The 27,879-nt window shown below is 33.1% G+C and overlaps 1 protein-coding gene across 6 annotated transcripts in view; it reads right to left on the reverse strand.

Annotated features, from left to right (window-relative positions):
• Nucleotides 1-27,879, reverse strand: part of LOC129750741 (homeobox protein PKNOX2-like) — a 227,925-nt gene that overhangs the window by 17,765 nt on the left and 182,281 nt on the right. For all 6 annotated transcript variants that reach the window (XM_055745760.1, XM_055745763.1, XM_055745764.1 and 3 more), the window contains exons 5-9: nucleotides 14,264-15,426; nucleotides 11,214-11,355; nucleotides 10,776-11,045; nucleotides 10,623-10,707; nucleotides 10,195-10,260 (exon numbers count right to left, since the gene is read on the reverse strand). In XM_055745760.1, the coding sequence (XP_055601735.1) occupies nucleotides 10,244-10,260; nucleotides 10,623-10,707; nucleotides 10,776-11,045; nucleotides 11,214-11,355; nucleotides 14,264-14,556 (807 nt within the window). In that variant the 5' untranslated portion in view covers nucleotides 14,557-15,426 and the 3' untranslated portion in view covers nucleotides 10,195-10,243. The remainder of the gene's footprint in view (nucleotides 1-10,194; nucleotides 10,261-10,622; nucleotides 10,708-10,775; nucleotides 11,046-11,213; nucleotides 11,356-14,263; nucleotides 15,427-27,879) is intronic.

Genomic DNA, 27,879 nt, shown 5'->3' on the forward strand with positions numbered 1-27,879 from the left:
AAAAATGGTTGACCTTCAAAGCCCCCCAGCAGCGGTAAAGAGTACTTTGAAAGCCACTACTATTCTAGTCAATATATTCCTAACAGGCTAGTTGTATTTTTCAATCAAAATGTAGGCTTATAATTGTATCCAAATATCTCGTACCGGTAGCATGTGCTTTGAATAGTAGAAGGTACAAAAAACACCCGCCAAAATTTTGACTTTCAAAATTTTAATGCTCAGCAAGCTTCGATTTGCTACCCAGTACATGTGAGCTCTGGATGGTCGTTTCTAATAGCCTGCCCATGGTGATGGTGAAAATAATCCCTCCAACGAAACGAACGGAAACGAAAGTCGGTTCACAAAATGGGTGCCATGACTTTTGGTTCGGGAGAATAAAACCGTTGTTGTTTGGACGACCGCCCTCAAAAGGGGTCATCCGAAAATCTAAAAACATTTTTCATCATTCCTGGTCCTAATGAGCACCCATGCCAAATTTCAGCTCTCTAGCTCTTAAGGCAGCTGAGCCTATTGAAGACAAACATACAAACGAACAAACGGAAATTACTTTTTATCTATTATATAAAATTCTCTTGTAACGGTGTTTGTAGTACTACTCCTCCGAAATTACCAAAACGATTCAAATGAAATTATTTTTAGAATATTCTGTGGGCATGCGAATCGGTTTATATCGAATAAAAACAACAAAAAGTCACATCAATTGTCCGTAATCATTAAATTTGTAATAAATTGAATCAAATAAAAGTCATGGCCTTCAATTTTTTCGAGAGATTTTTTTTCCTTTGGGCGCCGGGCGGTTTGTTTTTCGTCTCCAAGGTCGAGGCGTCGCGAGCTAACGTCGCTAGAGAATAGTTACCATGGCACAGCATACTGATTAATGGGAACATTTGGGCGCGTATTTCTCAACCAGGCATACTTTCAATTCACGTGGTGGCTCTATGAAGCCTAGATTTGATATTTTCTCTATGTATCCCAGCAAAATTGTACAGCACAAATTAATGAATGCGGCCTAGATGTCCCCCAGATTGATATTTTGCCGATCGAATCAAAACCATTCAAACGATTTTAAAACTTAAAACGATGTTGATTCCGTGTTAATTAAAGCAGCATGTTTTGTCTTAAAAATAAAAATTTAATACTGATAAAGGTATCTTTGCGGACGTTTGAAAAAAAGAAAGCGAGAAGATTTTCAAGCAATTATGTTTATAATTCGATACGCCTAGATTCCTGTCGATAGCAGACAAAATAATAACATGTATTAATTAATCAGAACCACAACAAAATCCGATGAAAATGAACAAACCCATGAACAAGAGTTTGTCTTTTACAATAGATTATATTTCAAAAGTGAGGATGTGCATTTTCCGGAAGAATTTTCAGTTGAGAAAGTACACTAGAGCAAGACCAAACTTTCAACATTTAAAAAAAATGGAGGTATTATTTCTTATTTCTTCATCTATTAATTTTCGGGCCCATACCAACAATCTGACGAAATAAACTCAACTTTTCTTTTAAACCATTTACCAAAAAAACATGAACATCTATCTTTAAGGAATTTCCTCTCCAAAATGATTCAGCATTATATGAGAAAGGCCCGCGTGTTGAATCTGAAGTGGATATTCAAAATTATTAAAAGTGTCTTTGTAAGTGGAGCCTTTTGTTTAAAACAGCATAAAGTAAAAGTGGAGTATCAAAAATTTACCTTAACTCTAAAAAAAAATGCAGATATATCAATGAAATTTGATACAACGAACAGGAACACGTATCAAATTCGTTTCAAAGTCTTTAAACTACATTTCGCATCTATGAATAAGTTCAGAAAATGCATAGTGTTTTCACTTGCTTCAATAATTGGGACAAATGTCAACTTAGAAGTATCTTTTAGTCAACATTATTGCATATTTTACTTTCAACAAAAGTTTGATGAGAAATGATTTAGTTATTCAACAAACGAAAATTTTTTTGTTTTAAAGATTTACATATTTTTCTTAAAAGCTCAACTATGTTAAAATCCGTTTACATTGTTTACATCCGTGTTGTATCTGAATTGAAATAAAGATTGAAATAAAAAAAAATCAAACAAAAGACACTTTGGTAACTGTTAGCCTTCTCGGTGTATAAATTATCATTTTATGGTTTTGTGTGATGTTCACATGAAAAATTTAAAAAAAAAATTCATACCACCTTCGAAGCATGAACAGACTTTTTTCGATCCATCAAATTTTTGATAATCTGCTTTTCATTCGATTGTTAATGAACAAATAAGGTCAGCAAGTTTAGATCTTCAAAATTCTTAAAAAGCTCAGCTAAAAAAAAAGAAAATAACCGTAATTCAGCTGAAAACAAAATTTAAACATATTTTTTTCCCCTTTAAAACCATTCTTTTCCTTGATCCTTTGAGTTGTGGTTTATCAATATGAATTCAATTTGCACTTTCTGCTAAAACAAATCAAAATATAGTAATTTGCAGTATAAAAAGTCGCCAGATTTCATACCATGACAAGTACTGTTTGGCATCACTTCAATTTATAACGTGTCATATCTACAAAGTGACTGATTTTAGCATGGGAAGGAATTTTGGCACGAGATATGTTTCCATGATGGTTATAAACCTTTCTGCATTGCAGTGTAAAGAAGGGAGGGACAAAGGGAGTTCAATGAAAACGTATCAAACCATTAAGGGCACCCATACAAGTTTATTGGCATAAATCGAAAATTCATAAAGCAAAAGGAAGAGAGGGTAGTTGGATACGAAGAATTTGAGACCATCCCTTATTTCTGGGTGGAATCGCAAAGAAGGAGGCAAGTTTTCATTCATATTATATTCGGAATAATTCGAAAACTTATCAGATAAATAAAGCGAAATACTACGTCATTTAAATACTAAAAATTCAGTTACAGTAGTTCGTGAGCACCTTTTGCATTGCTAGAGGGAAGGGGGAAAGGACTTGAAGTCCATATCATTAAAACATGCATTTTGACATCATTAAAGCTTATAAAAATAGATTAAAATTTTTAGGTCTTGAAAAACAAATCTAGAGATCAAACTTAAGAAAATATTATAAAATTATTTTTGTACTGAAATTCGAAATTAAAGCTGCGGTAATTTTTAAAAGCGTTTGCTTCTTAATAAGCTTGACATTTGGTTTGAAATGCTGCTTAAGAAATAAAGCTTGATTTCAGATATTTTATTAAATTTAATTTATTTTCGAAAGGTGTAGCAAAGCACACTGGGTAAGCTAGTATATATAGATAATGTTGATCATACGCAAGCCAGGATTAAGGAGGAGGGGGTAGTGCACAGTGGTTTAAAACTCGAAAAACGCGATCATGGGCTTTTTGAAGGCTTAAATGTAAAAATTTTTTTCCCACATTTTTATTGGCTGGGCAAATTTTTATTTGATTTTTTTTACACAAAATCCAAACAAATTAAGCTAAATCCAGAGATTATTCTAAAAAAAATTCTATAATAAACTGACCAACACCAAACACCTCAAATTTTCATTTTTTATCGTCAACAACATTCGTATCGTTTTAAAACTACAAAAAAAAAAACAGTTTAGATAAAGATAGCTTAAGAAAATTTAGAAAAAATTGAGTTTTCTGTTTGAGTCAGATCAAAGTTAGCTTTACTTGACTAGTCCACTTTACTTCAAAAATATATGTTCAAAAAAATCCAGAAAATCTGGAATGCCTACAATACATCATACATCACTTTCTCTTACTTATTAAACAGAGAAAGTATTTTAGGAGCTACTAGCGAATCACTCATTATTTTTGGATATGAAATATTTTCCCCACGTTTGAATTTTTTTAAAGATTTCCACGACAGGTAGCATAACGGGGGCTATAATAATAATAAAACCGAACAATGTGGAATTCTCACTTTATAAGCATAAGTATTAGAATGAATAATTGTTGCTAGCTTTTGGATTTTTTTTATTGAAATTTTCGTAGGAATTAATCTCTTCGTAGAAATCAACCATCAAAAAACCACTGTAGTCAATGCTCAATTGATTTTCTATTTAAATTTCGGTCTGTGATTTGAAATTCTAATAGAAACTTTTGCAACTAATTGAATCCAAGTTTTATTCGGTTAATTCTGATGTACTTTTAATTTAAAATTATCCTCTACTTAAGCAAATAACCGGAAATCAGCATATTATTTTATGGTTAACCAATCTCAATGTGAACATTTTGTCACATTTAGAAGAATTTTTTGAAAAAAGTTTCTGTTATTTAATATTTGATCTGGGAATCTTATTCTTTATACAAAATTATAAATAATACATTTTTTTTTCAATTTCGAACAAATGACAGAAAAAAGATTTGTTTTTGTTTTTCAAAGATATGAAACTGAAATAAAACATTTGGATTTAAATTATAAATTTAGTAATTTCTGCTTTGACTCTGATGGTAATTCCACTTAGCAATTTCATTTGTTAGGAATTCATTTGTTATCTGTTTCTCAAATCTTGATTTGAAATTATGATTTTAACTTGAGACACTGTATTTGGGTCCGATTTTAGGTTTAGAATTTCACTCTTGATTCTTACATCTTTTGGAATTTTAATTTATTTCTATTTTTTTTTATTCTAAGTCTTAGATCTTAATGTTGTATCCTAATTGTCATGATGGACATATTTATTCTGCTTTCGATCTATCTTATCTGCAATTAATCATCAAAAGAAAACATTTTCATATCTATCTTTGATGTTTTCTAATTCAGGGAATTTTCGACGATGATAGAGTCAAAAAAAAAATTGGAATGAATTTTGCATTTAACAGCTTTAATCCTAGTTTTAAGAAAGATATACTCTTTTACAATATTTGCACGTGATGTAATAACAATTATTGTTTAAAGATACCGGACAGAATTGTTATCTCAATGCTTGCCAGATTTCCGTTTGACACAAGATTAAAAAATTATAACAACTCAACTCCAGTTTTTGGTTTGGTTTTCCAAAATTCCATATTTGAAGCATAACTCAGAAACTGTTCTGCTGAGATTTTTAACAATTTCATTAACACAAACTTTATATGGAAAAAGACGAATACAAGATTTTGTTTTGTTGAAAATCAACTGAATTTTTTGAGTTGAAGTGCCAATCAAATTAATGAAGTTTTTTTTTTAAATAATTCGTTGATTTGAAACGGCTCAAACCTTTGAGTTTTAAGGAGCCAAGGTATTCTTTTTTAAATTAATGAAGTAACTGAATGGTGAGAGATGATATTCCAAATGCATTTAAAAATATGGATAGGCTTGTAGAACCAAAATCTTACATTTTAATTGATATCATTTTTCCTTTTTCCAGAATCCTTAAGGGGGGAGTAGGGTCTAACACTTTCAAAAAATCGATTTTATTTAATTTTCTTATTGTAAAACATTTCAAGAATGTTGTGTCAAATTTTCAAGTCAATTGAAGCAAAACTGTAGAAATTATAGGCCTTAATCTCCTCCTATCTAATACTGCAACAAAGCAAGAGCAGAAACTTCAAACGCGTTTTTCTCGAAAGCACATTTTTTAAGCCCGTCGACATCGTCATTTGAAAACTACTTATCCGATTCTTTTCAAATTTGGAACATATTTTCTACATATAAAATACCAGACCCCAACGTTTTTCTTTTTTTTTTTTTTATTTTGGGGAGATTTTACAAATAAAAAATGGCGAATTTTTTCGTGAAAAATCGTAGTTTTTACTTCAAACAGCCACAAAAATTTTATAAATTTTTTTTAAGTTAAATAAAAACTTTGGGGTCCAGAAAAACATCTATTAAAAATATTTTGCTCTGATTTTTTGACTTCAGATGATTCTGTGCAGAGATACAGTGTCCACCGCAAATCCTGTTTTCTTAACCTTCCCATGCCGTTCGGGTCAATATGACCCGAAGCGCACATTTAAAATCTCTTTATCATCATTCCAATATACTGAAGAACTTGGAATTTTGACAGACCAAGTATGTTCTATGAAAATAATGATCAAATTAACGTCAAAAAATTGAAATTTGAGTTTTGAAAATCTGTTCATTGGAGAATGAAATACAGCTAAGCAAAGCAAAAATTGGATATCGTTTTTTTAAAGATAGATTTTTTTCTACCGGAAGATCTGAGATAGCGGTCAGAACTTTCATTGGACCCCAATATATCTATACACTGTCAGATAGATGGATTCTTGACGAATTCAAACATTAATGAAACACTTAAATACAGAAAAGCTGTCAAAAGTTATGAGCATTTTAAAAATAAAATTGATTTTTCGGACTTTTTACTTTCTGAACCAGTTTCTGATAACTTGGTAATACATATCGACTTTATTTTAAAATTTTGAGTAAAAAGAACAAATTACCTACACAATGAATATAATATCATCAAAATCGGTTAACATTTACAGCCAGAAGAACGAAATCAAACTACAACACAAATTTCCCCGAAACGGATATTTTGCGAACGGCATGGGAAGGTTAAAGGCATCCTCGAAAGTGCTCCGTCACTGGCTCATTTTTCAATATTTTTCTACGAAAAAATTACTAAATGTTCTTTTTACAATGTTTTGTATAATGCAAAAAATTTGAATACATTTGTTTGAACGATAGCTCTAGAAAAAAATCGTGAAAATGGTGTTTTTTTTACCCATTAGACCCTACCACCCCCTTAATGAATAGGAATGGGATTAAAGAAACTGGATCGAGAGGATCCAGTTGTTTAATATTAGCAGCACATACGTTTTACGTTCTAAAACATTAAGTGATCAACTTAAACTTGCCGTATTTTTTCTAATCATTCATATAAGAAACCTGAACACCCCTCATTTTGTAGGTGTGTGTGTGTGTAGAAGGATGCTTCTATTTAGCTTTCGACATTAGTAAGATCTTTAGTTTTCAAAATAGCGTCCAAGCAAGAGTAGCTACGAATCAGAATTTTGTACATGCGTCATGAAAATCCAAACTACACGCACGCGGAAATAGCAAAATCGTTGAATGTAGCGAAATCAACCGTCACCAAAGTAATAAAAGTGTTCGGGGATCATATTTCGATAACTAGAAAGCAGAATCTGGAACAGAAGAGTGGCTAGCCTTTTCAAGCGTGTCGCCAATAAGTTGGAAATATCATCTACAACCGTGCATGAAGCTTAAAAACTATCCGGACTGTCGACTTATAAGAAGATATAGTGACTGCAAGATCTCTGAAACTGTATGCGACATTGTTTACAAAATTTGATTGCGTGGTAATGGACGACGAAACCCACGCCAAAGTAGACTTCAGACAGCTTCTGGGACAAGAGTTTTATACAGCAACCAGATGGGGAAAGGTGGCGGAAATTTTCAAGAATATTAAACAATCAAAATTTGCCAAGAAATATCTGGTTTGGCAAGCCATCTGTACCTGATGCTTGTAAAGCGACATTTTCGTTACCGCCGGGACCGTCAGCCAGGAAATTTTCGGAAATAAAAGGCTGTCTCCAAAAGCTTTTGCTGTCTTTCTTGAAGAAACATGACTTGTCTGTGCTGTTTTGGCCGGATTTGGCATCTCGCCATTATTATTATTATTTATTTATTATTATTAATTCATCGAACAATTGTGTTTAAATGAATAACTTCACGATCACAAAGAATGAAACGATCTTGATTGGTGTAACCGACGAACAAAACGACTTGATGGCTCTCCGAACTGATGTAAGTGCTCAACATCCCGGAATATGCGCATCATTGCGCTGGTTGGTTCATAGTAACCGTAGGATGTCCTATGAGTTCGACTCGACAGCAGCGAATGAGATCGTGACATTCTCGACGGAGCCCTAAAGCTGATCATCCTAAGCAGGTTTGGTGATTGTACTCCTCCGTTCAAAATTTTAGCGACAAATGTGGCCTGTTGAGTTTTTCGACGACATTCGAGAGAATCTAGTCCTAAAAGCTGGCACCGATGAGGATAAGGGGGTAGATCTTCGGGATGGTTCTACGGCAGATGACGTAAGGCGGATCTGATAAACCGCTTTTGCACTCGTTCGATTCGTAAGATCCAGCTTAGCTGGTATGGGGCCCATACGATTGAAGCGTGCTCAAGAATAGATCGGACAAGTGCACAGTACAGTGACTTCAAGCAATACGGATCTGTGAATTCTCGCGCTATTTTCAAGATAAAGCCGAGTTGTTTATTGGCTTTATTGATGACCGCAGTACGTTGATTGTTGAAGGTAAGATGATCATCCAGGATAACACCAAGATCATTAACTTCGAATACTCTATTTATGTGCTCATTGCCGATGTAGTAGTTATGTAGAACAGGTGATTTTTTCCGGTGAAAAGTTATGACCGAACACTTTGAGACACTAACAGATAATTGGTTACGTCTACACCATTCATCAAAGTTGTCTAACAAAGATTGAAGGTATTCACAATCCGCAGCGCATTCTATTGGAACGAATATTTTAAGATCGTCTGCATATGCAATTTTTGTTCCATTATCTAAGATAGCAATCAAATCGTTGAAAAACAAAGCAAACAACAAAGGTCCCAAATTGCTGCCTTGAGGGACGCCGGATCGGTTTGGAAACGGAAAAGAGATGCTATCATCAATCTTAATCCTTATGCACCTGTTAGTTAAAAATGACTTCAACCAATGAATCATATTGTTGTGGACACCGAGCTTGGCAAGCTTTGCAAGTAGAATTCGATGATCAATCGCGTCAAATGCGGCTTTAATATCGGTATAAACAGCATCAACTTGCTTCTTATTCTCTAGTTGATTCAAACAGAAAGACGTGTATTCTAAAAGGTTCGTACATACCGATCTTCCAGACATAAACCCATGTTGTTCCGATGAAATGTATTGCGAAGAAGCTACTAGTAAGGCTTGGCTAACTACAATTTCGAACAGTTTTGATCCAGCAGACAAGCTTGTTATTCCACGGTATTGTTTCACGTTACGACGTTCGCCAGTTTTAAAAATCGGAAACATAAACGAAGTTTTCCACAGCTCTGGAAATTTCCGTTGTTGGAAGGATCGGTTGAAAATTCGAGCCAGAGGAGATGATACTCCTTCGATACATCGACAATAAATAACTGAAGGGATTCCGTCAGGTCCTGGGGCAAAGGAGCTTTTTAGTTTTTTAGCAGCAACTTCGACGACATCTTGATTGACTTCAAAGGTGTTAAAGTCTATGGCATCCATAGGAACATGGCGAATGGCATCGAAACACTCGCGTTCTGAGGAGGTCTTGTGTGAGAAAACTAACCGAAAATACGCAGCAAACAAATCGCAACACGTTTGTGGGGAGTTAGCCTCAGTCTCATGGAAGAACACTGACGAAGGAATTGCGTTGGATTATCAAATAAAGGCCATGGAAAGGTAGGCCGCTAACAACATTCAGGTTGTGCCCAAGGATAAGAACCCTCCCAACACACCAGAGCTTCTCCCAATCGGAAAATATTGGACGATAGTTAAGCAAAACCGTAAGAAGACCCAAAAACTGTAAGCAGTTCAAAGCAGTTCAAAGCAAACTGGAGTTCTGCGCCGAAGAAAGTGGATAAGGTACAAAATCTGATGGCAGGCGTTAAACAAAAGTCTCGCCAATTTGTACTAGGTCGACCGAAATCCTAAATGGGTAGTTTTTCCGTCTTTTATACAGATTGAACATCAAAAAGAGAGATACTTTGATTTTTTAAATAAACAAATAATCGATTTACGCGCAAATTAGTTTTACCACTTTTTTATCCGAACACGCTTTACTTGTCAGGAATTACGCAGCGAGAAAGAGACTTTGCGGAATTCATATGGAATATATCATTTGATAATCCGCAGACAGTGAAATTCAGCATATGCGGTTAAAATCTTTAAAAATTTATCCTATTTCTTTTTATTCTCTGAAAGAAAAAAATTTTGAGCAACATTCAAATGACAGCATTAAGCTATGTTTATATTATAGTGAAAATAATAAGCATTTTTATGGTAGCATACCAGGAAAAATTAAATTTCCTATTTTTTTTAAAGAACCTAACCTCCTGAATCAAAGTATTTTTTTTTCATATCTTATAATTTGGGGTATTTTAAAAGTAGCATGATTTTCAAAGTCATTTAGAGTCATTGTTTCGTGAGTGTGAACTACTCTCTGGAGCCACGATTATCGATTTATCTTTTTTTCCCTCAAAAACAGCTTGAAATCATATTTTTATTTCAATTCAACAATTCAACTTACCTGCAATAGTGACGGATTGATTTGTGCGACCAGGGCACATTTCCCCTTCTCAGTAGGATAGGGATGCTGAGAAAAAAAAGGGTAAACAGAAGAAAATTATCAAAATTAGTCGCAGCAGGAATGGTTCGAAGGACAATGAAAAACTACCGGAAAGGATAAGCTAACAGCTTAATTCCAGCCAGTGTTTTGAGAGAATTTCGTGACGATTTGGTCCATTTTTCATCAACGTCATCTTGGTCGAAAAGATTTTTTTTCTGTTATGACGACAGCTTCTGACTGATCATCATCAGTCGATAATCAGGAATGGGTGAGTGGGAGATATGGATGGAAAGTTTGTAGAACTGTTGGATAGTTAGGGTTGAGTTGAGCTGGGTGGATTCAATAGGAGGGGCTCATATTTGCCTCAACTATCAAGGGCTGATACTCACTCTGCATATTGTTGAACTCGCTGGTGTCATTGGTGGTGAGATAGTCTGTGTTCTGGTAGTAGCCTTGAGCACTTCCCGAAAGATCCTTTAAAAATTTCAAAATTTTTAGGATTAACAAAAACTGCCTAAAAATTCTCCGTGTCAAATTCTTACCTGTTCCGGGCTGTTGATCGGACTGTTCGAGTTCGAGAGGTTGTTGTTGTGTTCCAGGGCGTAGTCCGATCGAAGCAAATTCTCCGACTGCATTTTGCCCCGCAAACAGGCAATGTAGCGGGTACAGAAGTCCCGGCACAGCTCCTGCACCTTCTCCAGCTCCAGCAGGTGTATCCTTAGGACTTGCAGGGCTTTGATCATAAGGCTGTCGAGTTCGGTGTTGTTCGTTAGCAGCGGCCGCTTCTCCTTTTCGAGCAGCTGGACGAAAGCCTAACGGAATGAGGAAATCAACAAAAATTAGTGCGAATTTCTTTGAAGAAAATTGGTCTCAACTGAGGGCCAAGGTTGAAGTGTGACTTTTGGCCGTTGGACTTTTTCAATTTTGAGTATATTTTTGTCATTTTCCAGAACTATTTTTTGTCAACTGGGTTTCCTTACCTGAATGTCTCGGGAAAAGCTATCGCCATCGGTCCCATTGCTGGATCCATTGGGGCTGGAGGAGTTCGAGGAGGGATAGTAACCTTGCGTCGCTTGTTCACATTTTTCTAGGAGCAAAGCTAACAGAGAAAAAAGTGGATGTCTGCAAAGAAAGAACCAAGAAAAAAAGTCATCATTGTGTTAGAGACGTTTTCCCCGAAAGAAAATTGACAAGGTGCATTTCGTTTTCATTTTCCATCCCACCCGATGCAATTTTATAAGAGGAGCTAGAAACCTTTGGTTGCGGTCTTCCCGAAGGACGGTTGCGGGAAACGTGCTCGGGAAGGTGGGAGGCGCCTGAGCTTTTGGATCCGCCCATCTTGTCCTCGACTGGTAATAAAGATATTACTGTGTTATTTCAACATTCTGTCTCGGATTCTATACCGTCGATGTCGTTTGGGTATAGTTTAACTTTTCCCTTTAGCTTTAGATTGATACAGCTATACGTTTAGCTAGATAAGTTAGTGGCCAAGTTTGAACTAGCTCTGACTTGCTCAAGGCAATGCAATGATGACGACTAGTTTCTTCGGAGGGCTTATGGTACATCATGTCTGGAATATTCACTTCTACCCACATCGAGAGGATTCCCATCGCAATATCCGTACGTTGTCGTTTTACTTTCGTGCTGCATGTGCAATGAAATTTACAATTCTCTATATTTTATTTCGATCCGAGCTTTGCAATTTGGAGAACGAAGGAATACCTTTGAATTAGGATTTAATTCGAACTTATTTGTTTTTCTCTACATAGAACATGTTTGAAGGATCTGAAATCATTTTAAATCATGAATGTCAATTGACAATTTTGACAATTTTGACAATTTTGACAATTTTGACAATTTTGACAATTTTGACAATTTTGACAGTTTTGACAATTTTGACAATTTTGACAATTTTGACAATTTTGACAATTTTGACAATTTTGTCAATTTTGACAATTTTGACAATTTTGACAATTTTGACAATTTTGACAATTTTAACAATTTTGACAATTTTGACAATTTTGACAATTTTGACAATTTTGACAATTTTGACAATTTTGATAATTTTGACAATTTTGACAATTTTGACAATTTTGACAATTTTGACAATTTTGACAGTTTTGACAATTTTGACAATTTTGATAATTTTGACAATTCTGACAATTTTAAAAATTTTCAAAAATTTTGACAATTTTGACAATTTTGACAATTTTGACAATTTTGACAATTTTGACAATTTTGACAATTTTGACAATTTTGACAATTTTGACAATTTTGACAATTTTGACAATTTTGACAATTTTGACAATTTTGACAATTTTGACAATTTTGACAATTTTGACAATTTTGACAATTTTGACAATTTTGACAATTTTGACAATTTTGACAATTTTGACAATTTTGACAATTTTGACAATTTTGACAATTTTGACAATTTTGACAATTTTGACAATTTTGACAATTTTGACAATTTTGACAATTTTGACAATTTTGACAATTTTGACAATTTTGACAATTTTGACAATTTTGACAATTTTGACAATTTTGACAATTTTGACAATTTTGACAATTTTGACAATTTTGACAATTTTGACAATTTTGACAATTTTGACAATTTCGACAATTTTGACAATTTTGACAATTTTGACAATTTGGACAAAATTGTAAATTTTGACAATTTTGACAATTCTGACAATTTTGAAAATTTTGACAATTCTGACAATTTTGAAAATTTTGCCATTTTTGACAATTTTGACAATCTTGACAATTTTGACAATTTTGAAAATTTTGACAATTTTGACAATTTTGACAATTTTGACAATTTTGACAATTTTGACAATTTTGACAATTTTGACAATTTTGACAATTTTGACAATTTTGACAATTTTGACAATTTTGACAATTTTGACAATTTTGACAATTTTGACAATTTTGACAATTTTGACAATTTTGACAATTTTGACAATTTTAACAATTTTGACAATTTTGACAATTTTGAAAATTTTGAAAATTTTGACAATTTCGACCATTTTGACAATTTTGACAATTTTGACAATTTTGACAATTTTGACAATTTTGACAATTTTGACAATTTTGACAATTTTGACAATTTTGACAATTTTGACAATTTTGACAATTTTGACAATTTTGACAATTTTGACAATTTTGACAATTTTGACAATTTTGACAATTTTGACAATTTTGACAATTTTGACAATTTTGACAATTTTGACAATTTTGACAATTTTGACAATTTTGACAATTTTGACAATTTTGACAATTTTGACAATTTTGACAATTTTGACAATTTTGACAATTTCGACAATTTTGACAATTTTGACAATTTTGACAATTTTGACAATTTTGACAATTTTGACAATTTTGACAATTTTGACAATTTTGACAATTTTGACAATTTTGACAATTTTGACAATTTTGACAATTGTTAAAATTTTGACAATTTTGAAAATTTTTACAATTTTAACAATTTTTACAATTTTGACAAATATGAGAAATTTGAGAACTTCGACGGTTTTGCCAATTCTGCCAATTTTGACAGTTTTGACAAATTTGACAATTTTGACAATTTTGCCAACTTTGACAATTTTGACAATTTTGACATTTTTTGTCAATTTTTGACAATTTTGACAATTTTGACAATTTTGACAATTTTGACAATTTTGACAATTTTGACAATTTTGACAATTTTGACAATTTTGACAATTTTGACAATTTTGACAATTTTGACAATTTTGACAATTTTGACAATTTTGACAATTTTGACAATTTTGACAATTTTGACAATTTTGACAATTTTGACAATTTTGACAATTTTGACAATTTTGACAATTTTGACAATTTTGACAATTTTGACAATTTTGACAATTTTGACAATTTTGACAATTTAGACAATTTTGACAATTTTGACAATTTTGACAATTTGGATAATTTTGACAATTTTGACAATTTTGTCAATTTTGACAATTTTGACAATTTTGACAATTTTGAAATTCGAAAAAAATCTACTCACTTGTACACTGCCCGTTTGTCCGCCTCGAATTGTGCCTGATCGAACTCGCTGAGTCCACTTCCGCCTCCCACGGTGGTGTTGCTGCTGCTGCTGTGATTGCTATTGTTATTTGGAGATGCTGTGACCGGAGCAGTATTGGCACTTCCTCCACCCCCACCGCCACCCGCACCCGAGCTTCCCCCACCGGATCCGGTTGTGGTACCGGCAGAACTGTGAAGCCCGCCACTCCCCACCAAACCGGAAGCTGCACCGGACACCACCGAAGGAACCGTGGCTATGCTATTATCTTGCATCTTGTGTGCGGGTGTGACTCTTTTGGTTGGACTTTTCTTGAGGTTATATCTTCTTCCTGGTGTTTTTTTTTTTGTCCCCGGTAATAAGACTGTGGGTGAACAAATACACTGTGTCCTCTTTTCGAAATTGCACTTTTTCTTCTCAACACTCAACACAGAAGACGGACACTATTTTCACAGACCAGCAAGCACGTTCAGGATGCCTTTCTTCTTCCTGTTATTAGACTTTTCCCCGCCCTTTTTTCTCTACCGTGTTGAAAGATTACAACTTCAGTACCTCAACATGATCTTATTGCACTTCACCAAGAAACCGGAATCAGAAACGGACATTCGAGATGGAAAATCATACAGACAGAGGGACAGAAATTTGTGAGAAACGTTTCGGATGTGATGTGTTACGTGATTTTGGCGCCTTTTTGGGGGTGTTTTTGTATGCTTTTGGAAAGGGAATGGGGGCGTCAAAAGTTTGATCACAATCCGCGTTTCGGGTGCAGGAGGAAATCCGCGTTCACGTTTTTGCAAACAACGAATCCGATTTGCATAAATTGCAGTTCATCAATTTGGCATTGATTGTTTCCCACGATTTTCCATCGGGATTCGAGGGGCCATCGCGTTTTGGTTGAAGTTATTGTTGATGGTAGAAACGAGAAAATGTTGGAGTCTCGCGTAATTTTTCCCGCTATCGGCGGTCTTTTAGTCTAGCTCCATCGATGGCTTCGTCCAACAAACTGCAAAGTGGATTAATTTTTCCATTCCTGTTTCGGTGACATCCGAGTTGATTTAGAGGTGCTTCCTGGTGGTCCTGGATTTCGGGGAACCGGGGCTGGCCATTCCAAATTTGAATTTATTTATCGAACTTGTTGTTGTGTTCTGAAATGATGGATAGAGATGAGGGGAAAAACCAAATTAGATTTATGTGATTCCGGTTTTCTGTTTTCCGTTTGTTTCGATTTGAACTAGTGGTGGCTTCAATAATACCAAACTCAATTGGAATGTTGTTTCCGATTTTGTATGACAAACTGTCGTCAAACAATGTCGGATTCGGAACGATTACGTTTCAACTGATCGGAACGATAAAAGGTTTTTAAATAAAACAACGATCAATTTATTCGGAGGCTCTAATGTGTAGAACGATTCAAAATGGTGTCGAAGTCAAAACATGACAAGTTTTTAAAGACATTTTGTTCAAATTCATTTTATTTAACACCTAACTCTTAACAAAACTAAGCATAAGTAATATCTGGTATCTGAAATCTAAAATCTGAATCTGAAATCTGAATCTGAAATCTGAATCTGAAATCTGAATCTGAAATCTGAATCTGAAATCTGAATCTGAAATCTGAATCCGAAATCTGAATCTGAAATCTGAATCTGAAATCTGAATCTGAAATCTGAATCTGAAATCTGAATCTGAAATCTGAATCTGAAATCTGAATCTGAAATCTGAATCTGAAATCTGAATCTGAAATCTGAATCTGAAATCTAAATCTGAAATCTGAATCCGAAATCTGAATCTGAAATCTGAATCTGAAATCTGAATCTGAAATCTGAATCTGAAATCTGAATCTGAAATCTGAATCTGAAATCTGAATCTGAAATCTGAATCTGAAATCTGAATCTGAAATCTGAATCTGAAATCTGAATCTGAAATCTGAATCTGAAATCTGAATCTGAAATCTGAATCTGAAATCTGAATCTGAAATCTGAATCTGAAATCTGAATCTGAATCTAAAATCTGTAAACTGTTGTTTAAGGGTGATTTAATTTAAACAAGAATCCTATAACAATTGTTATCGGTGGCCTTGTAATGTTGGTCAACAATTTTCAATCAAATGGTCGTTAAAACTGATTACATTCGTTTGCACAGCTCAGTAAATGGCACAGTGGGCATCATCAACTTATCCTATAAATTCAATAGTTTAATGGTCATTAAAACGCTTTTTTATCTTATCATTTATTTTGAACCTTAGATATTTAAAAATTGTTCAAATTACTTTCATTTAACTTATTTTTTTTAGATTTATGTGATTCCGGTTTTCTGTTTTCCGTTTGTTTCGATTTGAACTAGTGGTGGCTTCAATAATACCAAACTCAATTGGAATGTTGTTTCCGATTTTGTATGACAAACTGTCGTCAAACAATGTCGGATTCGGAACGATTACGTTTCAACTGATCGGAACGATAAAAGGTTTTTAAATAAAACAACGATCAATTTATTCGGAGGCTCTAATGTGTAGAACGATTCAAAATGGTGTCGAAGTCAAAACATGACAAGTTTTTAAAGACATTTTGTTCAAATTCATTTTATTTAACACCTAACTCTTAACAAAACTAAGCATAAGTAATATCTGGTATCTGAAATCTAAAATCTGAATCTGAAATCTGAATCTGAAATCTGAATCTGAAATCTGAATCTGAAATCTGAATCTGAAATCTGAATCTGAAATCTGAATCTGAAATCTGAATCTGAAATCTGAATCTGAAATCTGAATCCGAAATCTGAATCTGAAATCTGAATCTGAAATCTGAATCTGAAATCTGAATCTGAAATCTGAATCTGAAATCTGAATCTGAAATCTGAATCTGAAATCTGAATCTGAAATCTGAATCTGAAATCTAAATCTGAAATCTGAATCCGAAATCTGAATCTGAAATCTGAATCTGAAATCTGAATCTGAAATCTGAATCTGAAATCTGAATCTGAAATCTGAATCTGAAATCTGAATCTGAAATCTGAATCTGAAATCTGAATCTGAAATCTGAATCTGAAATCTGAATCTGAAATCTGAATCTGAAATCTGAATCTGAAATCTGAATCTGAAATCTGAATCTGAAATCTGAATCTGAAATCTGAATCTGAAATCTGAATCTGAAATCTGAATCTGAAATCTGAATCTGAAATCTGAATCTGAAATCTGAATCTGAAATCTGAATCTGAAATCTGAATCTGAAATCTGAATCTGAAATCTGAATCTGAAATCTGAATCTGAAATCTGAATCTGAAATCTGAATCTGAAATCTGAATCTGAAATCTGAATCTGAAATCTGAATCTGAAATCTGAATCTGAAATCTGAATCTGAAATCTGAATCTGAAATCTGAATCTGAAATCTGAATCTGAAATCTGAATCTGAAATCTGAATCTGAAATCTGAATCTGAAATCTGAATCTGAAATCTGAATCTGAAATCTGAATCTGAAATCTGAATCTGAAATCTGAATCTGAAATCTGAATCTGAAATCTGAATCTGAAATCTGAATCTGAAATCTGAATCTGAAATCTGAAATCTGAATCTGAAATCTGAATCTGAAATCTGAATCTGAAATCTGAATCTGAAATCTGAATCTGAAATCTGAATCTGAAATCTGAATCTGAAATCTGAATCTGAAATCTGAATCTGAAATCTGAATCTGAAATCTGAATCTGAAATCTGAATCTGAAATCTGAATCTGAAATCTGAATCTGAAATCTGAATCTGAAATCTGAATCTGAAATCTGAATCTGAAATCTGAATCTGAAATCTGAATCTGAAATCTGAATCTGAAATCTGAATCTGAAATCTGAATCTGAAATCTGAATCTGAAATCTGAATCTGAAATCTGAATCTGAAATCTGAATCTGAAATCTGAATCTGAAATCTGAATCTGAAATCTGAATCTGAAATCTGAATCTGAAATCTGAATCTGAAATCTGAATCTGAAATCTGAATCTGAAATCTGAATCTGAAATCTGAATCTGAAATCTGAATCTGAAATCTGAATCTGAAATCTGAATCTGAAATCTGAATCTGAAATCTGAATCTGAAATCTGAATCTGAAATCTGAATCTGAAATCTGAATCTGAAATCTGAATCTGAAATCTGAATCTGAAATCTGAATCTGAAATCTGAATCTGAAATCTGAATCTGAAATCTGAATCTGAAATCTGAATCTGAAATCTGAATCTGAAATCTGAATCTGAAATCTGAATCTGAAATCTGAATCTGAAATCTGAATCTGAAATCTGAATCTGAAATCTGAATCTGAAATCTGAATCTGAAATCTGAATCTGAAATCTGAATCTGAAATCTGAATCTGAAATCTGAATCTGAAATCTGAATCTGAAATCTGAATCTGAAATCTGAATCTGAGATCTGAATCTGAATCTGAATCTGAAATCTGAATCTGAAATCTGAATCTGAAATCTGAATCTGAAATCTGAATCTGAAATCTGAATCTGAAATCTGAATCTGAAATCTGAATCTGAAATCTGAATCTGAAATCTGAATCTGAAATCTGAATCTGAAATCTGAATCTGAAATCTGAATCTGAAATCTGAATCTGAAATCTGAATCTGAAATCTGAATCTGAAATCTGAATCTGAAATCTGAATCTGAAATCTGAATCTGAAATCTGAATCTGAAATCTGAATCTGAAATCTGAATCTGAAATCTGAATCTGAAATCTGAATCTGAAATCTGAATCTGAAATCTGAATCTGAAATCTGAATCTGAAATCTGAATCTGAAATCTGAATCTGAAATCTGAATCTGAAATCTGAATCTGAAATCTGAATCTGAAATCTGAATCTGAAATCTGAATCTGAAATCTGAATCTGAAATCTGAATCTGAAATCTGAATCTGAAATCTGAATCTGAAATCTGAATCTGAAATCTGAATCTGAAATCTGAATCTGAAATCTGAATCTGAAATCTGAATCTGAAATCTGAATCTGAAATCTGAATCTGAAATCTGAATCTGAAATCTGAATCTGAAATCTGAATCTGAATCTGAAATCTGAATCTGAAATCTGAATCTGAAATCTGAATCTGAAATCTGAATCTGAAATCTGAATCTGAAATCTGAATCTGAAATCTGAATCTGAAATCTGAATCTGAAATCTGAATCTGAAATCTGAATCTGAAATCTGAATCTGAAATCTGAATCTGAAATCTGAATCTGAAATCTGAATCTGAAATCTGAATCTGAAATCTGAATCTGAAATCTGAATCTGAAATCTGAATCTGAAATCTGAATCTGAAATCTGAATCTGAAATCTGAATCTGAAATCTGAATCTGAAATCTGAATCTGAAATCTGAATCTGAAATCTGAATCTGAAATCTGAATCTGAAATCTGAATCTGAAATCTGAATCTGAAATCTGAATCTGAAATCTGAATCTGAATCTGAAATCTGAATCTGAATCTGAATCTGAATCTGAAATCTGAATCTGAAATCTGAATCTGAAATCTGAATCTGAAATCTGAATCTGAAATCTGAATCTGAAATCTGAATCTGAAATCTGAATCTGAAATCTGAATCTGAAATCTGAATCTGAAATCTGAATCTGAAATCTGAATCTGAAATCTGAATCTGAAATCTGAATCTGAAATCTGAATCTGAAATCTGAATCTGAAATCTGAATCTGAAATCTGAATCTGAAATCTGAATCTGAAATCTGAATCTGAAATCTGAATCTGAAATCTGAATCTGAAATCTGAATCTGAAATCTGAATCTGAAATCTGAATCTGAAATCTGAATCTGAAATCTGAATCTGAAATCTGAATCTGAAATCTGAATCTGAAATCTGAATCTGAAATCTGAATCTGAAATCTGAATCTGAAATCTGAATCTGAAATCTGAATCTGAAATCTGAATCTGAAATCTGAATCTGAAATCTGAATCTGAAATCTGAATCTGAAATCTGAATCTGAAATCTGAATCTGAAATCTGAATCTGAAATCTGAATCTGAAATCTGAATCTGAAATCTGAATCTGAAATCTGAATCTGAAATCTGAATCTGAAATCTGAATCTGAAATCTGAATCTGAAATCTGAATCTGAAATCTGAATCTGAAATCTGAATCTGAAATCTGAATCTGAAATCTGAATCTGAAATCTGAATCTGAAATCTGAATCTGAAATCTGAATCTGAAATCTGAATCTGAAATCTGAATCTGAAATCTGAATCTGAAATCTGAATCTGAAATCTGAATCTGAAATCTGAATCTGAAATCTGAATCTGAAATCTGAATCTGAAATCTGAATCTGAAATCTGAATCTGAAATCTGAATCTGAAATCTGAATCTGAAATCTGAATCTGAAATCTGAATCTGAAATCTGAATCTGAAATCTGAATCTGAATCTGAAATCTGAATCTGAAATCTGAATCTGAAATCTGAATCTGAAATCTGAATCTGAAATCTGAATCTGAAATCTGAATCTGAAATCTGAATCTGAAATCTGAATCTGAAATCTGAATCTGAAATCTGAATCTGAAATCTGAATCTGAAATCTGAATCTGAAATCTGAATCTGAAATCTGAATCTGAAATCTGAATCTGAAATCTGAATCTGAAATCTGAATCTGAAATCTGAATCTGAAATCTGAATCTGAAATCTGAATCTGAAATCTGAATCTGAAATCTGAATCTGAAATCTGAATCTGAAATCTGAATCTGAAATCTGAATCTGAAATCTGAATCTGAAATCTGAATCTGAAATCTGAATCTGAAATCTGAATCTGAAATCTGAATCTGAAATCTGAATCTGAAATCTGAATCTGAAATCTGAATCTGAAATCTGAATCTGAAATCTGAATCTGAAATCTGAATCTGAAATCTGAATCTGAAATCTGAATCTGAAATCTGAATCTGAAATCTGAATCTGAAATCTGAATCTGAAATCTGAATCTGAAATCTGAATCTGAAATCTGAATCTGAAATCTGAATCTGAAATCTGAATCTGAAATCTGAATCTGAAATCTGAATCTGAAATCTGAATCTGAAATCTGAATCTGAAATCTGAATCTGAAATCTGAATCTGAAATCTGAATCTGAAATCTGAATCTGAAATCTGAATCTGAAATCTGAATCTGAAATCTGAATCTGAAATCTGAATCTGAAATCTGAATCTGAAATCTGAATCTGAAATCTGAATCTGAAATCTGAATCTGAAATCTGAATCTGAAATCTGAATCTGAAATCTGAATCTGAAATCTGAATCTGAAATCTGAATCTGAAATCTGAATCTGAAATCTGAATCTGAAATCTGAATCTGAAATCTGAATCTGAAATCTGAATCTGAAATCTGAATCTGAAATCTGAATCTGAAATCTGAATCTGAAATCTGAATCTGAAATCTGAATCTGAAATCTGAATCTGAAATCTGAATCTGAAATCTGAATCTGAAATCTGAATCTGAAATCTGAATCTGAAATCTGAATCTGAAATCTGAATCTGAAATCTGAATCTGAAATCTGAATCTGAAATCTGAATCTGAAATCTGAATCTGAAATCTGAATCTGAAATCTGAATCTGAAATCTGAATCTGAAATCTGAATCTGAAATCTGAATCTGAAATCTGAATCTGAAATCTGAATCTGAAATCTGAATCTGAAATCTGAATCTGAAATCTGAATCTGAAATCTGAATCTGAAATCTGAATCTGAAATCTGAATCTGAAATCTGAATCTGAAATCTGAATCTGAAATCTGAATCTGAAATCTGAATCTGAAATCTGAATCTGAAATCTGAATCTGAAATCTGAATCTGAAATCTGAATCTGAAATCTGAATCTGAAATCTGAATCTGAAATCTGAATCTGAAATCTGAATCTGAAATCTGAATCTGAAATCTGAATCTGAAATCTGAATCTGAAATCTGAATCTGAAATCTGAATCTGAAATCTGAATCTGAAATCTGAATCTGAAATCTGAATCTGAAATCTGAATCTGAAATCTGAATCTGAAATCTGAATCTGAAATCTGAATCTGAAATCTGAATCTGAAATCTGAATCTGAAATCTGAATCTGAAATCTGAATCTGAAATCTGAATCTGAAATCTGAATCTGAAATCTGAATCTGAAATCTGAATCTGAAATCTGAATCTGAAATCTGAATCTGAAATCTGAATCTGAAATCTGAATCTGAAATCTGAATCTGAAATCTGAATCTGAAATCTGAATCTGAAATCTGAATCTGAAATCTGAATCTGAAATCTGAATCTGAAATCTGAATCTGAAATCTGAATCTGAAATCTGAATCTGAAATCTGAATCTGAAATCTGAATCTGAAATCTGAATCTGAAATCTGAATCTGAAATCTGAATCTGAAATCTGAATCTGAAATCTGAATCTGAAATCTGAATCTGAAATCTGAATCTGAAATCTGAATCTGAAATCTGAATCTGAAATCTGAATCTGAAATCTGAATCTGAAATCTGAATCTGAAATCTGAATCTGAAATCTGAATCTGAAATCTGAATCTGAAATCTGAATCTGAAATCTGAATCTGAAATCTGAATCTGAAATCTGAATCTGAAATCTGAATCTGAAATCTGAATCTGAAATCTGAATCTGAAATCTGAATCTGAAATCTGAATCTGAAATCTGAATCTGAAATCTGAATCTGAAATCTGAATCTGAAATCTGAATCTGAAATCTGAATCTGAAATCTGAATCTGAAATCTGAATCTGAAATCTGAATCTGAAATCTGAATCTGAAATCTGAATCTGAAATCTGAATCTGAAATCTGAATCTGAAATCTGAATCTGAAATCTGAATCTGAAATCTGAATCTGAAATCTGAATCTGAAATCTGAATCTGAAATCTGAATCTGAAATCTGAATCTGAAATCTGAATCTGAAATCTGAATCTGAAATCTGAATCTGAAATCTGAATCTGAAATCTGAATCTGAAATCTGAATCTGAAATCTGAATCTGAAATCTGAATCTGAAATCTGAATCTGAAATCTGAATCTGAAATCTGAATCTGAAATCTGAATCTGAAATCTGAATCTGAAATCTGAATCTGAAATCTGAATCTGAAATCTGAATCTGAAATCTGAATCTGAAATCTGAATCTGAAATCTGAATCTGAAATCTGAATCTGAAATCTGAATCTGAAATCTGAATCTGAAATCTGAATCTGAAATCTGAATCTGAAATCTGAATCTGAAATCTGAATCTGAAATCTGAATCTGAAATCTGAATCTGAAATCTGAATCTGAAATCTGAATCTGAAATCTGAATCTGAAATCTGAATCTGAAATCTGAATCTGAAATCTGAATCTGAAATCTGAATCTGAAATCTGAATCTGAAATCTGAATCTGAAATCTGAATCTGAAATCTGAATCTGAAATCTGAATCTGAAATCTGAATCTGAAATCTGAATCTGAAATCTGAATCTGAAATCTGAATCTGAAATCTGAATCTGAAATCTGAATCTGAAATCTGAATCTGAAATCTGAATCTGAAATCTGAATCTGAAATCTGAATCTGAAATCTGAATCTGAAATCTGAATCTGAAATCTGAATCTGAAATCTGAATCTGAAATCTGAATCTGAAATCTGAATCTGAAATCTGAATCTGAAATCTGAATCTGAAATCTGAATCTGAAATCTGAATCTGAAATCTGAATCTGAAATCTGAATCTGAAATCTGAATCTGAAATCTGAATCTGAAATCTGAATCTGAAATCTGAATCTGAAATCTGAATCTGAAATCTGAATCTGAAATCTGAATCTGAAATCTGAATCTGAAATCTGAATCTGAAATCTGAATCTGAAATCTGAATCTGAAATCTGAATCTGAAATCTGAATCTGAAATCTGAATCTGAAATCTGAATCTGAAATCTGAATCTGAAATCTGAATCTGAAATCTGAATCTGAAATCTGAATCTGAAATCTGAATCTGAAATCTGAATCTGAAATCTGAATCTGAAATCTGAATCTGAAATCTGAATCTGAAATCTGAATCTGAAATCTGAATCTGAAATCTGAATCTGAATATGAAATCTGAATTTGAAAACTGTTGTTTTCGAAAGATTTAATTTAAACAAGAATCCTTTAACAATTTTTCATTGTTATCGGCGGCTGTTTTAATATTGGTCAACAATATTCAATCAAATGGTCGTTAAAACTGATTACATTCATTTGCTCAGCTCAGTAAATGCCACACTGGGTAACTCATGTTATAAATTTTATAGTTTAATGGCCATTAAAACGCTTTTTTTTATCATAACTATTATTTTGAACCTACAATATTTAAAAATGGTTTAAATTATTTTCCTAACTTAAATTTTTTTTATCTTCAAGACCAAATATTATCTGTCTGGGTCTACAAAACACCAACTATCAGTGAAAAGCATAGAAGCCTGAATGAGGTTTTGTGGCCTTCGAAAGTTGACACGAGGAAGCGCTCGCGGAAACAGTTCAAATTTGCAACCGGTTAGCTGGCCGGAAATTGAGAGCACCAGATAGGACATTTCCCTCTAAGGCTAAACTAAGCAAGGGGGTAGGGTGGCTCCATAAACCGAAAAACCAAATCAAATCGGTTTTTATCGCTCCGATCCATACAACAACAACCACTGTATGTTTGGGTTGTGAGGCTTCTATGGGGGGTTTTTGCACGCTGAAAAAAGGGGATTGGCAAGGGTATGAATATTGTTTTATTTGATTCTTTGATGGTTTGGTGAGTCGCGTTTCAAACACAAATGTCATCAAATTTGTGCTTCGCGATCGATTGTCCTAGGACATTCAAGTAGAGCAACTTTAGACACACTGTTTTAAATAAAAATAATAAATTAATCATCTGAACGACGAAGGCATTAGGTTTTTTTTATCAGTGGCAGGATCGCCATATGTACGAAGTAAAAAACAGAAGTATACCTTGATCAACCACAACAAAATATTCAGATATTGACCTTTCTTATGCAAGTGGTAACATGTAACGAGGTCCAAAGTAACTTCGGGCAACGGTTAAATTTTTGTGGGTTTCCCACTGGTGGTTGGGGACTTGGGGGTTCGCTTAAATGGGTGTTGTTCCATTTCTATCTGATACTGTTGTGACCAGCAAAACCTCCAAAAACACTTGTCCTGCCTAGTTGGGGGAATCAATCGATGGGCGAAATGAGCGAAGGTTTATCCACATATCCTGAACGAACCGGGTTTTGTAGTGGTTTAGTAAACTAATCGACTGGAACATTTTGATCGGAACATTTGGCAATCGATTTGCTGGGGCTTCACTCGTGGCACGGATTGATGCTAGGATGATGTGATTGAATATTTTATTTGCTTAGTGAAACAAACGAGACCAATTGCTACATGAAATCGTTTTTGCTTTTGAAATCAAATCGGGAGTCACTGAAGTCACATTTATCACTGAATTTCCATGTTTGAACTTTGATTATGATTGTTTTTATTGATCACAATCAATGAAATAGGAACCACAAACGTAAAAAACCACACTTTGTGAAAAATAGATTAAAAATTAATTCGGCAGTTAATGACTGTTAACACAGAACCAATACGTAAATACCATGATACGTAAATTTATCTATCTTTTATAAACGCTTGTTACTAACAACTAACCGAAAATTGAAAAAAATATAACATAAATTTTGATTTAATTTCGAAACTTTATATTGATTAAAATGGTGATGGGGGATTTATGGGGATCGAAGTAGTCATCGATTAAAGAATGACGTGTTTTTTTCCATGTTCCTATTTTTAGTCAATTTCAAAAGTAAAATTCTTTTAAATATCAAGAATAATCATAATCATGCTGCTGCAGAAGACCCTAAGTTGAGAATCCAATATTTGAACCATTCGACATTCGAGTCATCAGGCACGGTTATCCGCGCCGCTACGATCAATCAAACGGGAATTCGAAGATTGTTAGCGAATCAAGCGACGGATTGTAATTCCCTCTCTGCGGATTGGTTTCCGTGTAAGAAAATTTCATTTTCCCAAATCAAATTTGACCTTAATAATTGATTCAAGAACGGGTCCCGAAAAATTTTCACAAGGAGTGGCCTCGAGGAAAAAACACCAAATTTGCTTTCCGGAAAATCCGGAATGCAGCTCGTAGCGATATCCAAGGGTTTGAGCGGAATTTTGTCTTAGGAGTCCAAAATCTTATTGGAGAAATTGGTGAGTCCGTTCCTTTTTATTTGATCGCGAGTGAGTTTATGAAAGTATTGGACTTTTTTTTCTTATTCATTCCAAACGTTGCTTTTTGGTTGAAAGCAAAAGCTTGATCTGGTTTAAATCTTTCACAGCAATAGGTTCTCAAAATACAACTTGTTTTCAATCGGTCATCATTGAACTCATTTTTCAAATTTTGAAAGCTATTAAATGGGATCCGTGATTATGTCATAACGCGCTTATTCAAACATGATTTTTCCGCAGTTGATTTTTTTTTGCAATTCGGTACACTCTTTTGCCGCATTCTTACACCTTTTATTTTTCAAAACTCAAGAAGTGCAAAAAGACAAGTTTGAAAATTACTTTAAATTTACAAAATTTTTGTTTTGTTCCGGTACGCTTCATTGTGGTGTACAAACTTTTAATTTTTCTAAACTCAAGAAGTGCAAAAAGCTAGTTAAACAATTACTTTAAATTGTCAATATTATTGTTTAGTTTTGTTTAAATTTTAACCTTTCGTTTCATTGAGAAACAAGTAAGTTTGTAACAGTTTTTTTTTAATGAAAAAGTGAAATAAAAATTCTGCAGGATTAGATAAAATGACCTATTTAAAAAATTCAATTGTAAAGCAAAACTTATTCGTTTATCATCACCCAAAGTTATTCATAGCAGGTTTTTTTTACTTGTATTTTATAATTGTTCTATTAATATAATTTTTTACATAAGCACGGTTTCCACGGTTCTCGTATATTAACACGTTATTTGAGAAAAAAGTCCTGCGAGTAAACGGTGGATTTGATGAAGCGTAATAAAAAAAATCTTTGAGTAGAAATAAATCTTTTTAAAAATTTGTTTAAAAAATTTGAAAAGTTTAAGAAAACTTCCATCATTGTATACTTTGGACAATTGAGTCGAAAAAGGTGGTGTATGATGAAATGCAATTTAACTAAGATTCCGTCGAAAAATCAAGATCTATAATCGTTTGGAAGCAACTTAAACAACAAAATTTTCATAAGTTTTTACATTGCATAGGTTGGAAGTGCGGCAAAAACGCTTAACTGAATCAGTAACTTACTGGAACTTTGGAGTTATTCAGTTTTTTGAGAAAAAAAGACGTATTCGAAAATTTTTGTTTTGAGCCCATGAAATTTGGAATTGAGGTTCAAGTTTGATTTATTTCCAGTGTAAGTCATTTTTTTCCGGGATTAGTCAGTGATTATTGTAAAAGTTTTCCAAGAAAAAAAAAGCGGAACATTTTAAGGAAAAAGTGGGGCAGCGGGACATTCAACAAAAAAGCGGTACATGTATTTTGCGGGATAGCTGGCAACCCTATACAGAGGTGACCTCGATCCTAATGCACACCATGGATCTTTCAAGCCTTTCTCTCTTTTCCAAATTATCTATTGACTACTAGAACG

The sequence above is a fragment of the Uranotaenia lowii genome, chromosome 3 (assembly GCF_029784155.1).
Source record: "Uranotaenia lowii strain MFRU-FL chromosome 3, ASM2978415v1, whole genome shotgun sequence".
NCBI lineage: Eukaryota > Metazoa > Arthropoda > Insecta > Diptera > Culicidae > Uranotaenia > Uranotaenia lowii.